Source organism: Rana temporaria, chromosome 2, assembly GCF_905171775.1.
Source record: "Rana temporaria chromosome 2, aRanTem1.1, whole genome shotgun sequence".
Lineage (NCBI taxonomy): Eukaryota > Metazoa > Chordata > Amphibia > Anura > Ranidae > Rana > Rana temporaria.
Genome location: NC_053490.1, coordinates 502,938,104 through 502,952,960, shown reverse-complemented (window position 1 = coordinate 502,952,960; position 14,857 = coordinate 502,938,104). Strand labels below are relative to the sequence as shown.

The 14,857-nt window shown below is 45.3% G+C and overlaps 1 protein-coding gene and 1 pseudogene across 8 annotated transcripts in view; both read left to right on the top strand.

Annotated features, from left to right (window-relative positions):
* The window catches only part of SYNJ1 (synaptojanin 1), a 198,603-nt gene that overhangs the window by 145,400 nt on the left and 38,346 nt on the right, over nucleotides 1-14,857 (top strand). For all 8 annotated transcript variants that reach the window (XM_040338878.1, XM_040338882.1, XM_040338881.1 and 5 more), the window contains 4 exons: nucleotides 5,118-5,235; nucleotides 5,315-5,530; nucleotides 6,236-6,314; nucleotides 14,435-14,597. In XM_040338878.1, coding sequence (XP_040194812.1) covers nucleotides 5,118-5,235; nucleotides 5,315-5,530; nucleotides 6,236-6,314; nucleotides 14,435-14,597 — 576 coding nt within the window. The remainder of the gene's footprint in view (nucleotides 1-5,117; nucleotides 5,236-5,314; nucleotides 5,531-6,235; nucleotides 6,315-14,434; nucleotides 14,598-14,857) is intronic.
* LOC120929935 lies at nucleotides 11,043-11,173 on the top strand (annotated as a pseudogene).

The following is a 14,857-nucleotide window of genomic DNA, read 5'->3' as shown; positions in this document are numbered from 1 at the left end:
TGGATAAGCAGTGAGGTAAAACCGCTCCGGTTTTAAACACTTATTTGATTTATTTAAACATAAGGCAAAACGGGTACTCACATTTAAAAACAGAAATGTATGCAATGTACCCTGTTTCCCTGAAAATAAAACCTACCCCTAAAATAAGACCTAGCGTAATTTGTATCATACCGGAAGTGACGTTTGCACGGCGCAAGCTCGCTGCTTGTTTGGGATACATTGCATACATTTCTGTTTTTAAATGTGAGTACCCGTTTTGCTTTATGTTACTTTAAATAAATCAAATAAGTGTTTAAACTCGGAGCGGTTTTACCTCACTGCTTATCCAGCCTGGAAGGAAGCCTTAACCTCCTAGGTGCCATACTGACTGGAAGGATGGATAGGGGTCATCCCCTCTGCCCCAGAGTGACCCCATTGGTTTTATATGCCGCTTACCTTACAGCTGTAAGGTGATAAGCGGGTACACCGAAGAGTCACCTACAAGTCACCCTGCCACCTGTTGATGTTATGTAATCCCCCTGTATTATATCTACACACCGAAGAGTCACCCGCTGATGTTATTCAAGCACCTGTACTAGACCTGCACTTTGCAATTTTTTCTGGTTAAATTTGCACTCTATACTGTATATACACGAGTATAATCAGAGTCTTTCAGCCATTTTTTTAGTGCTGAAAATAGCCCCCTCGGCTTATACTCGAGTCAGTGTACCTGTTGGGTCGCGGACGTCCATTTTTCAAAAGTCACGGCTTCCTCCTGGTCCGTGATAGGCGTTTGACACTGTGTTCCGCTACTGCCTATCACGGAGGTTCTCTCATCCTCTGACTTTCCCAGCAGACACTGTGTTCAGTGTTCCGCCTATCATGGATGTCCTCTTGTCCGAGGATGAAAGAAGGTCTGTGATTGGCGGAACACTGAACACCGTGTCTGCTGGGAAACTGAGTCCGAGGATGAGAGGACTTCCGTGATGGGCGGTAGTGGAACACAGTGTCAAATGCCTATCACGGACCAGGAGGAAGCCGCGACTTTTGAAAAATGGACGCCCGCGACCCGACAGGTACACTGACTATCACAGAACGGGACGAGGAGGAAGCCGCGATTTTTGAAAAATGGATGTCAAGAATACACGTACACTGAGGCTGCAATGGGCACAGTGAGGTTGCAAATGGGCATTGTTGACCCTCTTTTCCGCTTACAGTAGCTGCTGCATTCTCACCCTAGGCTTATACTCGAGTCAATACGTTTTCCCAGTTGTTTGTGGTAAAATTAGGGCCTCGGCTTATACTCGGGTCGACGGTATATATTTTTCTTTTTGGACTGAATTACAGTTTCACCATTTATTTTATATATATATATATATATATATATATATATATATATATATATATATATATAAATTTTTTTTTTTTTTTTTTTTAAACAACTTGGACCATTCTGAAGCGTCGTATAATATTCATAAGATGTGATTTCTATTCACACACTACAATCACCTTTATTTGCATTGTTTTGCACTTTCATTCAGCACACTGTTGGATTAATTTTTTACTGTATTTATACACTACAGTCACCTTATTTGTCAGTTTTGTACATTTTATCACGGTTTTACTAACTTACGTTCATTGTAGATTCTAGGTTTGTTTTAGCTAGTTTTTATTCATATATTATATTTGTTTGGAGCGCAACACCACCCTTTGCTTTTCTTCTCATCCACAAATGCCACAAAAGACTTCAAGCAGTCATTGATGTTAAAGGGGGCAATACACAGAATTAAGAACTGGGGTATGTAAACTTTTGATCAGGGTCATTGGGGTAGTTTTGGTTGCCATTATGATTTAAACGGAGAAAAAACAGTTGGTTGATAATAAATAATACAGGTATATGCGCAAAAGCTAATACTCATGTTCTCTACCAATTGGCAGCATTTGTTATCATGACAGTCTCTGAGAGTCCATGTAAAATTGTAATAGTGTGGAAAGGATGGGAGCACAATGTCCAGGGGCTCTGAGGGCTGCCGTCATAGGGGAACAGAAACCTGATTCCAGACTGCAAACAACAAACGAGTCTGTTGTTGAAAAAGCTCAGGAAACACGTCCATTACCAGGTGACGCCATCTCCCTGCTGCTATTCCTGCTTCTCAAGCCTCGTTCTGGTGCCGAGTTCCTCCAGACGCCGGCTCCCATCTAATGGAGTGACACACGCCCAGCAAGAGCTGTAGCTACTTGGATTTAGGAAGCAGGTCGTAGAAGTGGTCACCCTTAGCTAGATTCAGAGAGGGTGTCCTAACTTTGCAGCGGCGTAGCTTATCGTGTTTACACTACGCCGCCGTAAGTTAGCGAGGCAAGTACATGATTCACAAAGTACTTGCCTGCTAAGTTACGGCGGCGTAGCAGAAATCGGGCGGGCGTAATGGCGCCTAATTCAAATTTAGCTGAGGGGGCGTGTTTTATGTTAATGGGGCTTGACCTGACGTGATTGAAGTTTTTTTGGAACGGCGCATGCGCCGTCCGCCTACATATCCCAGTGTGCATTGCGGCAACGTACGCCGCACAGGGCCTATTGGTTTAGAGGCGGACGTAAATGACGTAAATCCCTATTCACGGATGACTTGCGCAAATGACGTAAAATTTTCGAATTTCGACGCGGGAACGGCGGCCATACTTTAACATTACTATTCCAACTATTTGTTGGAATAACTTTAGGCCTGATAATGCGTTGCGTAAACGGCGTATCTGTACTGCGTCGGCCGGGCGTACGTTCGTGAATAGGCGTATCTAGTGATTTACATATTCTACGCCGACCGCAATGGAAGCGCCACCTAGCGGCCAGCCTAAATATTGCACCCTAAGATAGGACGGCGCAAGCCGTCGTATCTTAGATAGATAGGTTTAAGTGTATCTCTGTTTGAGAATACACTTAAACTTGGGTCGGCGCAGATTCCGAGTTAGGTCAGCGTATCTACTGATACGCCGGCCTAACTCTATGTGAATCTAGCTACCTGACTCTTTGGAAACTGATATGCTCATTTTTACACACCCAAATGTGAGTGCATACATTATATGGTAATTAAAGTGTTTACCAAACGTCTACTCTTAGGCCCCGTACACACGAGGGGATCTCTGCTGGAAACGGTCCGCCGGACCGTTTCCAGCGGAGATTCCTCCTCCGGATTTGGATCCGATGGCTTGTACTCACCATCGGATCAAAATCCGTGCGGAATTCTTCCGCGGTGACGTGTCGCGCAGTCGCCGCGATGATGACGCGGCGACGTGCGCGACGCTGGAAGGCAAGTACTTCCACGCATGCGTCGAATCATTACGACGCATGCGAGGGAGGGGAGCGGACGGATTGATCCGGTGAGTCTGTACAGACCACCGGATCAATCCGCTGGACCCGATTCAAGCGGATAGATTTCTTTTTTTCTTTTTTTCTGACATCATCTCCCTCTAATGCTCCTGGGAAATGTGTGTCATCATTTCCCAGGATGCAGTGTGCTGTCCAATTATCACTCCCCATCCAAGACTTCCAGGAGTGCCTGTAGGCTTCACAATGCCCACAAGCAAAATGACAACGGTGTAGATATAGTTTTATAAACTATCTTTTTTGAATATCTATGCGGAGCGGCGGCGGATTGTAAAATAGTAAGTGACCGGATTTATATTATAAAAGCGCAGGATGAAAGGACATACATTTAAAAAATGCTAATTGTGGTTGGAACTCCGCTTTAAGAGTAACCTCTTCGTTTTCAAAATAGAGACTAGCATGCAAAAAAAAACTGATGGTCATTCGTCTGATAATCTCATTGCGCGCGTGTGTGTGTGTGTGTGTACTAGCCTTAAATCTAGAAGTAGAGCCTTCATATGTAATGAGCAAATATGGTGGCCTAAGTTACAAATTAAATTATACATAGAAACAAATTATTTAACCAGTTAACAACCGCCCTATAGACGAAATACGTCTACAAGGCTGTTGCTTAACTCTGGGAGGACGTCCATGGACGTCCTCCCAGAATCGCGCTCCCGCGCGCCCTCTGGGGCGCGCACACAGGAATCTCCGTGACCGCCGGACCCGACGGATCACGGTAGATCGCCGCTGATAGCGGCGGTTTACACGTGATCGCTCCGTCCAATGACGGAGCGATCACTAGTAAACAAACAGGCATCATGTGATGACGCCGGTTCCTCCCTCTCCTCTCTGTACCGAATGGTACAGTGTGTGAGAGGAGAGGGGGAGAGCGGAAGCAGCAGCTGCTGCTGTGGGCTGGATCTGTGACAAATGTAGTCACAGATCCAGCCATCCATCCCTCCCTGTGCAATACTCTGCAATAACACCCCATACTGTGCAATACCCCCCATACTCTGCAATACCCCCCATACTCTGCAATGTCCCAAAATACTCTGCAATGCCCCAAAATACTCTGCAATGCCCCACAATACCCTGCAACGTCGCCTATGGGGATTCTTAGATAGCGAAGTTTGGCGCCATTCCACGAGCGTGTGCAATTTTGAAGGGTGACATGTTGGGTATCTATTTACTCGGCGTAACTTCATCTTTCATATTTATGCAAAAGAATGAAGAAAAAATACTAAATTTGCTCAATTTTATAACAGAATCAAAGAAAAATTCACTTTTTTTTTTACATAATTTTTGTCTTTTTTTCTCTTATAGCGCAAAAAATAAAAAACCCAACGGTGATTAAATACCACCAAAAGAAAGCTCTATTTGTGTGAAAAAAGGACGAAAATTTAATTTGGGTACAGTGTTGTATGACTGAGTAATTGTCATTCAAATTGTGAGAGCACCGAAAGCTGAAAATTGGTCTGGTTATTAAGTGGGTTTACGTGCCCAGTGGTCAAGTGGTTAAGGGCCTATGTCGACAGGCTTTTGTTTGCTTGAAGTGGATTTTGCCTTCTCATATAAGTTTATTGGAATGTAAAGACTACTTGAAGTGGATCAAATACAGGTCAGAAGGAGGGCAACTGCAGGTGAAATGTACCCTTCAAGAATTCTGTGTGATCTCAGTCTCAAACTGATGCAATTGACTCGAGCCCAAAGCGTATTAACACAGACCCTTGCTTGTATTTAATTCCTGTATATCTTTTATTTGTGGATTATATTTCAGCCGAAGATTTAGATCTTCTGAATTCAAGCTTACAAGAAGGCAGGAATTTCCCTTATACCTGGAATCCAGGTACTTTACTGCACTATGGCAGGGCAGAGCTAAAGACATCTGATCACAGGTAAAAGGAAATCGCCGTTATTTTATTCTATGTGTATCTCTGCATCCATAGTGTTCCTGATCGGATGATTATTTTGTAGGCCTGTGGTCGCTGTGGTCGATGTAGATATATTTGAAACTGAAGCAGAAGAAAGACAGAAGATCTATAAGGAGGTGATTGCCACCCAGGGCCCTCCAGATGGCACAATTATGGTCTCCATACAAAGCAAATCCTCAGAAGACAATTATTTTGATGATAATTTGATTGACGAGCTGCTGCAGCAGTTTGCAGGTTATGGCGAGGTCATACTTATAAGGTTAGACGACACTACACTGTTTTCTCTTGTTCTTAAATCATGTTTCAGGCCCTAGCTTTCTTTTTTGTTGGGTAACCGTAATTGACAATATAGTTATGGAATATTCTCTCGAAGTGAAAAATTCATGGGCAGAACAGGCCTCGGAGGAAGAGCCTGTGGAGTGTATTGGTCTGTTTGCTCTCAAGTTGTAGAAGCATTACAAACTTGTGGATTGCTGCTCTATATTCTTTCAAACCCAACTTAATGATGGGAAAGTGCACCATGATCAATATTATAAACTTGAGAATACCTGTGCCTTGGCATCATTGGACATGGCCAAGGCACAGACGCAATTAAATTGAATATTTCTGATGACAAATCTTGAGTGCTTTGACTTTGGTTTAAATTTTGGAAATTGAACAAAATTACTGTAATATGTGCTTCCCTAGTAGCTAACCTAATAACCTGCTCTACACTTTATATTCACTATATTGTGGCATGAGATGGGAGTTCCAGTAACTCCCATTTATTATTTGCCATTAAAATGAATAATTAGCTAACCGAATAGCAGGTCCTTTAGGAAACAGTAAGCACATCTTCTACCATCCATTATTTTACTGATTTGAGATGGCCAGGACTGGAAGGGAGTAGGTTCTATAGTGCGAATCAACTTTAAACTACTGTGTGTTTTCGTTGACAAAAGTAGTAATCATTTTTTTCTTGTAGGTTCGTAGATGATAAAATGTGGGTGACGTTTCTAGACGGAAGTTCCTCCCTCTCGGCTTTAGACCTGAATGGTGTTGAGGTAACAACATTTTATTTTTTTTATTTTTTTTAATTCTTTATATACCATATTTATTGGCGTATGACACGCACCGGCATATAACACCCCAATTTTGAGAGGGAAGTTTCAGGAAAAAACATATTTTTAAAATAAACAACTTTGAAGCAAATTAAGGGTCAGTGACCATCAATGTCCATCTGCAGCTCAAATAAAGTCCTCAATGCAGCCTGATCAATGCAGCCCGATTATTGTCATTAATGCCTTTTTTAACCACTTCCCGACCTCCTCATGTACATTTACGTCGGCAGAATGGCACGGACAGGCACATCAACGTACCTGTACGTGCCTAGACGTGGGTGGGGGGTCCGATCGGGACCCCCCCCCCCCCCCGGTAAATCCGGAGGTCGGGTCCGCTCGGGGAGCGATCCGGGATGACGGCGCGGCTATTTGTTTATAGCTGCTCCGTCGCGATCGCTCCCCGGAGCTGAAGAACGGGGAGAGCCGTGTGTAAACATGGCTTCCCCGTGCTTCACTGTGGCGGCGCATCGATCGAGTGATCCCTTTTATAGGGAAGACTCGATCGATGGTGTCAGTCCTACAGCCACACCCCCCTACACTAGTAAACACATACACAGTGATCCCTAAATGTTACAGCGCCCCCTGTGTTTAACTCCCAAACTGCAACTGTCATTTTCACAATAAAGAATGCAATTTAAATGCATTTTTTGCTGTGAAAATGACAATGGTCCCAAAAATGTGTCAAAATTGTCCGAAGTGTCCGCCATAATGTCGCAGTCACGAAAAAAATCGCTGATCGCCGCCATTACTAGTAAAAAAAATTAAATAAAAAAAATGCAAAAAAACTATCCCCTATTTTGTAAACGCTATAAATTTTGCGCAAACCAACCGATAAACGATTATTGCGATTTTTTTTTTACCAAAAATAGGTAGAAGAATACGTATCGGCCTAAACTGAGGAAAAAATTTTTTTTTATGTTTTTGGGGGATATTTATTACAGCAAAAAGTAAAAAATATTGCATTTTTTTTTAAATTGTCGCTCTATTTTTGTTTATAGCGCGAAAAATAAAAACCGCAGAGGTGATCAAATACCACCAAAAGAAAGCTCTATTTGTGGGGGAAAAAGGACGCCAATTTTGTTCGGGAATCCTAACACGCAGACATGGTGAAAAATAGATACATAAATGTAAATACAAATACTAATCTGTGATGACGTGGAAGAGAGCAAACAAAGGCTCAATAAAATCAAGTGAAAAAATATAAATGTCCAAACATCAAAATAAAAATAAAAATAAAGGGTCACTGAAATACAGTCAATACCCGTGATAAAGTGTCCAAAGTAGGATGAAAAATAAATACATAAAATGTGGTAATCCAATGCTAATTAATATTCAAATAAACATATGCTGCCAGAGAAATGTAGCTGATGTGATCTCAGAGCAATCCAATAGAAATGTTGCCAGACGGGTGTAATAATCCCTCCCTGGGCTCCCGGGACTCTTACCTCCGCGCAGATAATCAAATGCATCCACTGTAGGTGTCACTACCGATCCTCCGTATACAGGCTCCACCAATCCTCCTTAGATATCCATGGCTGGGTCCTCAATCCGTCCAGACAGTAAGTGTGCCCAAGAGGAAAGCAGGGGAAACACAAAAACAAAGGAGGGGACTCCAATCGTGAAGTAGTAAGCACAGGGAAATATTTAATAAAAGGAAAAAACTGCGCTTACATGCGATCTGAAAAAATACAGCAAAGAACGATGAAGACACGTGACACGTGTCGTAACGCGTAGGGATTGGACGGGAGGACGTACACCTGGAGTGACATATACAGGCGCTTGAAACGCCGCTCGTTTTGAAAAGTTCTTTGCTGTATTTTTTCAGATCGCATGTAAGCGCAGTTTTTTCCTTTTATTAAATATTTCCCTGTGCTTACTACTTCACGATTGGAGTCCCCTCCTTTGTTTTTGTGTTTCCCCTGCTTTCCTCTTGGGCACACTTACTGTCTGGACGGATTGAGGACCCAGCCATGGATATCTAAGGAGGATTGGTGGAGCCTGTATACGGAGGATCGGTAGTGACACCTACAGTGGATGCATTTTATTATCTGCGCGGAGGTAACAGTCCCGGGAGCCCAGGGAGGGATTATTACACCCGTCTGGCAACATTTCTATTGGATTGCTCTGAGATCACATCAGCTAAATTTTTTTGGCAGCATATGTTTATTTGAATATTAATTAGCATTGGATTACCACATTTTATGTATTTATTTTTCATCCTACTTTGGACACTTTATCACGGGTATTGACTGTATTTCAGTGACCCTTTATTTTTATTTTTATTTTGATGTTTGGACATTTATATTTTTTCACTTGATTTTATTGAGCCTTTGTTTGCTCTCTTCCACGTCATCACAGATTAGTATTTGTATTTACATTTATGTATCTATTTTTCACCATGTCTGCGTGTTAGGATGCGCGGAACCCCACTTTATTTCATTTATATATTTGTGTGTATTGTAAACACTTTAGGTTTTGCAGCACCTACTGCTACACTTTGTTTAGGGTTTATTCATTGAGGGTCCATATTAGCGCAAAAGCACTGTCACTTCAATTTTGTTCGGGAGCCACGTCGCACGACAGCGCAATTGTCTGTTAAAGCGACGCAGTCCCGAACTGTAAAAACCCCTTGGGTCTTTAGCCAGCATATTGGTCTGGGGCTTAAGTGGTTAAACTATCATAATTTGCAGTCTCCCCATCTCCCACACCAGCAGCCTGAATCAGGAAATCACTGAGCCGTCCTCTCCTCTGCACTCGGCTCTCACGCTACACACACAGTCCCGCCTCCGCCATCAGCATTGGATCAGCTACTGTGATAGGCAGAACACTGGTCCAATGCTGGTGGCGGAGGCGGGACTGTGTGTGTGAAGTGAAAGCGGAGTGGAGAGGAGATCACAGCTCTGTGAGGTACGCTGTCGGCGTATAACACGCACCCCTGCTTTGTCCCCGATTTTCAGTGCGTGTTATATGCCGATAAATACGATATGTTTTTCAAAAATACAGCAAAAAATCAGAGCAGGATAAAAAGAAAACCATAGTAAGCCAAGAGACTTGGCATTCTTGGTAAAACAATACAAAGTGAGGTGGTAAACTGTATAACAGAAATACAGGATGGTGTCCCAGTGAGACCTTTGGTGCATAAATAGCCTGCAGGAAGGAGGAGGCCATCCCAGCTATCACAGAAGATATCCACAATATGTAATTCACTAGGGACTTGAACAGCAGGGGTCATGCCATACCACTTCATAACAACAACAACAACAACATAAAAGGTCATGCTGTTAAATGACAGGGTTCAGGGCGCAGTGACCCACCAGTTCCCCCTCCTCCGACACCACAGCAAGTAAATATAGCAGGGAGCCGTTGTCGACCCAGGAATAAAAATCGACTAGCACGGTCAGCAGGGTAGGCTGCTGAGGTGGTGTAGCTGAACCAATAAAACCAGGTTTTGCGATATTGGGGTAGATTCAGAAAGCAATTGCGTCTGCGTAACCATAGTTACGCAGCGCAATTGCTTAGTTGCGCCGGCGTATCGACTGCTCCTGATTCAGAGAGCTCGATACGCCGACTGCAGCCTAAGATATGACTGGCATAAGGCTCTTATGCCGTCGTATCGTAGGCTGCATTCTTACGCTGGCCGCTAGGTGGCGTTCCGTAGTGGTCAGCGTAGAGTATGCAAATTGCATACTAACGCCGATTCACAACCGTATGCGAGCCCTACGTACGCAGTTTACGTTCGTCGGGTTCCGCGTAAGGCTGCTTCTGCTATTAGCAGGTGCAGCCAATGCCAAGTATACCCGTCGTTCCCGCGTCGCGATGTTTAAAAATTACGTAGTTTGCGTAAGTGAATCGTGAATGGCGCTGGACGCCATTTACGTTCACGTTGAAGCAAATGATGACGTCCTTGCGACGTCATTTGCCGCAATGCACGTCGGGAAAGTTTCCCGACGGAGCATGCGCACTACGTTCGGCGCGGGAACGCGTCTAATTTAAATGATCCACGCCCCCTACGGGATCATTTAAATTACGCGCCCTTACGCTGGGCATTTTTAAGGAGCGCCCGCGCAAATTACGTAGCTACTGCTTCATGAATGAAGTGGGGCGCACGTAATTTACGGAGGCGCAGCGTTAAAACGGTACGCTGCGCCTCCGTAAGAGGGCGCAATTCGTACCTGGATCCACCCCATTGTTTATGATTGGACAAGGCCAGGATCTTCTCCGTTGTGCAAATGTCTTGTAATTTGCATAGCCAGACCCCCAAGGGGGGGGGATGGGTTGGGCGGTATTGGCTGTTGCCAAAAGAGTGGGATACATGCCTTGGCAGCGTTGAGCAAATGGCCAGTGACCGAGCGTTTGTAGCATTTGGATGACAGGGGAGCCAGGTGAAACTGGTAATCTCCCAGCTTGTATACTAGATTACAAACTTGTGCCCGTAGTGCTTGTATATGACCAGAATATGTGAAGGTAGGTGCCTCCCTGGGTGTTGGATCTCCAGCACTTGGATGAAGTTTGTGGGAAGATCCTTTGAAGAGTGGAGGGGACTCAATACCACCATTTCAGGATTTTGAAACCTGTTTCTTAAATGGCATTTGAGATGGATGCTGTCCCTGTTTTTTTTTGGAGAGAAGTTGCTTCTTTGCTGCCCTTCTTGACACCAGGCCATCTTCCAAAATCGCTTCTCGGCCTTTTGGCTAAGATCAAGTGTAGTATCTGTTCTTATCAGTTGCCAACAGGTGGTGCTAAGCTGACTGTCCCCGGTACCCTGTGGCAGGGGGAAAGGGATGGCAGTCGGCGGACGCTAAGCCTGTTGGCGTGGAGGTGGAAGCCTTCTGATCGGGACAGAGAGGCATGAGGTCGAAGCCAAGAGGCCGGGTCCCTGGCCGTTGGCCTGGATTTGGTGGTATCTGCCCCAGTCAGTTGTTCTGGAGGGAACCCTTGCTTCTCCTTTAACCGGGAAGGAGCGGGTAGTACTTCCAGAATGTGATTAGGTGGGAGAGATAGGGGTTGTGGGTAGAGCCTGCTTAGGTGGGTTCTCCCCGACCTCTTCTCCCACCTTCCTGGCTGGGAAGGGTGCTGCCGGTCCGGACCGGGGGCTAGGGACCGTTGAAAAGCCCGTGGAGATTGTGCCCCTGGAGTGGCAGTCCAGGGGTGCCATACATTGCACGAGTGTTTGAGGGGCACTCATCGTGTGGCACCTTCAGGTCACTGATCTCCACAACACACTTTTCACACCTGCCGCTTGGGCCGGGCCTTTTGGCTAGGACCAGTGGAATTTTTGTTTCCTGGCCGGAGGGCCGGCCAATGTATTTCACATTGGTCACTTTCCTCACTCTCCCATCTTCCTTTTCCCCACTTTCTTTTATTATTTTTCCCCGTGTTCTGTTTTGTTTGTCACTCTTTTTGTTGGTGCTTGCACACATAAAGTGTGGTGAGTAGGGTGCTGGTCCTCGGGCCGGTCTCTGAAAGTCTTGGGAGTTGGTAGACTCGGCCTTCTGGTTAGGTTCACCGGCTCTCATGGGGTCTCCCTTCGGGGGAGCCTCACCCGAGGAGGGTTCTGTTTCGGCAGTCCCTCCGAGGATGTTGGGTCCTTGTGGCTTCGGCTGCTTGGACCAAGATGGGTCCATATGGCTTCGGCTGTATGGACCACAGTAACTCTTTTCCCTGTCAGGAGCTTAACGCCCCGGGGGATCAGAGACGGGTCCTTTTCGGAGGACCACTGACGTATGCACCCGTCGCAGTTTTTTGTGATGTCACTCTTTATGTGTGTGCACATTTTTCCCTGCACCGGGTGGAGTTTTTGGGTTGTGTTTTGCACGCCACAGGCTTTTCAACAGAAAAAAAAAAAAATTTGAGATGGATGCTGCATGAGGGAATCGCAAGATGCGATCCTTCTGTTCGGAGAAAGTGACCCCTAGATCAAATTCCCATTTAGAAATGTATAGCAGATATTGTTGAGCAGATGAGAGGGTGTTAATCTTATAGGCCAAGGAAAAGCCATGTCTGATGGGAGAGGTGGGGATACAGAGCTTTTTGAAACTAGTTAGGGGAGAGAGCGGTAAAGGTTGTTTCCCCAAGCTTGACAAGAAATGTCATAATTGTAAAGCGTTCCAGATGGGCAGCAGGGGATCGATCATGCTTTTTTTGTCAGATTTCTAGCCCATAGCAAGCTGTGTGCTATAGGGGCACATGTGTCTGGGCTTGCTCCCCAGCCGAGCTGTGTGTATCCATAGACGCACACAGCATGGTTTGACCACACCCCCTCTTCCTCCTCCCAGTATTTGATTGAGAGCAGCAGGAATCAATGACTATTGGTGCAGCTTGTTGGAGCAGAGAGGGGGGGGAGAAGAACATGCAGCCGCTCACATCGTTGGATCAATGTAGGTAAGTGTTTAGAGGGGGGGGGACAGGCAGTGGAAGTATTTTTTCTTTAATGCATAAAATGCATTACGGTGAAAACCTTTAGAGTTTTAGCACCACTTTTGCGGTTTGCGCTCAAATGGATAATCGGTTTGGGAAACCGGCTATAGTATCTGCCCTCTCCAAACCGTTTTCCGTTTTCTCCACTTTTTCATCATTCAGTGATGGCGGCAATTGATCTATGGGGTCCATATGTGTCAGAAGGTGTTTAATCACAATGTTTTATTTTGATTGTGTTCTAGTAACCCAGGAGCAGAATTTTTTTTCCCTACATTTATTTATATTGATATTGTTTTAGTGAAATAGTCTATAAAAATATTTTATATCCATAGCTATGTCAGTGGGCGTATATAGATGTTCTCTGAAAGGTAAAGCATATGGATACTGTTCACTCACCCAACATAGAATACATTATGATTGTTTTCTTCCTCATTCTATCACAGGGCTCAAAATTTCAAGTCCTGAGCTACTAGCCAGGCCTCAAGGGTTACTCGCCACCAGTTGCCTCACCCAACCCCTACCCTGCCCCGTCCCTAAGCACGCCCTCATATATTATCTCGTGAAATGACACCTAAATGTTTTATGCACAATTAAGTTATAAAAATAAATGTTAACAACTGCCCATCAGTGCAGCCTCACCTGTGCCAAACAATGCAGCCTCACCTGTGCCAAACAATGCAGCCTCACCTGTGCCCATCAATGCAGCCTGTGCCCATCGATGCAGCCTACCTGTTTGCAGGGGAAGAGGATTGCTGGCCGGATCATCAGAGTGCCGAGGAACATCGCTGTAGCAGCTTTCATTTCAATTGCTGTGTGTTCCTACTGCTCACCGTCACATACAGCCCCGCCTCCTGGTCCGGGGACTTTGATACATGTCACTAAGGATGAGCTCCGGCGTGTTCGCATAGAACACGTGCAGAGCCCGCCAGGAAGTGAGCACGCCGCTGTGCTAATCACAGCCAGGGAGACATTGTCCCAATGCTTGGCTGCAGGGATCATGAAATGTCTCCCTGGCTGTTATTAGCGCAGCGGCGTGCTCACTTCCTGGCGGGCTCTGCACGTGTTCTATGCGAACAAGCCAGAGCTCATCCTTACATGTCACACAACATCCCAGGATTAGACGGTTGATCTGTCTAACAAAGTCCACGTGCCAGGAGGCGGGGCTGTATCTGATGGCGAGCGGCGGGAACACACAGCAATTGAAATTAAAGCTGCTACAGTGATGTTCTGCACTCTGATTCGGCCGGCTCTCTTCTCTCTTCCTCTAGGCCAGTGATGGCGAACCTTGGCACCCCAGATGTTTTGGAACTACATTTCCCATGATGCTCTACTACACTGCAGAGTGCATGAGCATCATGGGAAATGTAGTTCCAAAACATCTGGGGTGCCAAGGTTCGCCATCACTGCTCTAGGCAATCGCTGGGTTAAGAGCTCCCAATTCAACCCCGTCTGCCGGCGGTGCTGCCCCAAACCCCCCCCCCGTCCCAGGCAGCTCACGCCAGCCTTCATTTTCCACTCGCAAAATGCAAGTAGGCGAGTGGAAAATTTGAGGGCTGTTCTATCATATGTGGAATAGACTCCTGGAGAATGTAATAAAATATAGGAACGGTGTTCTCACCTCTCTATTGATCGCCCTTTGATTGCAGGTTCTAGGAAAAACGATGAACATTCAGTTGAAGAACCCGGACTGGATCACACAGGTGGAGGAGGAGATGAATCTGGAGAAGATCAGTGTAACGATACCGTGTTCCACCAGTTCTACCTTGTTGGGTGAAGATGCCGAGATTGAGCCAGATTATGACATGGAAGGTGAGAGAGCAGCAGCCGCTGGCTCTAAGCATCTAAAACAAACCTATCATATTAATCTTTTTTTGGGGGCCACATGCAGTCCTCTTATTCTGTCCTTGTGGCCCTGAGCCAAAATATCTAGCTCAGAATTTTTATATGGAACTCCAAACAGAACTTGAAACTGTAAGTGATGGGAAATCCCACCACTGATACTTGTCGCTAGAACAGGAGGTGGGAGGAAAATTCTCCAATCAGAACACAAGTGTAAACACACGACAGAA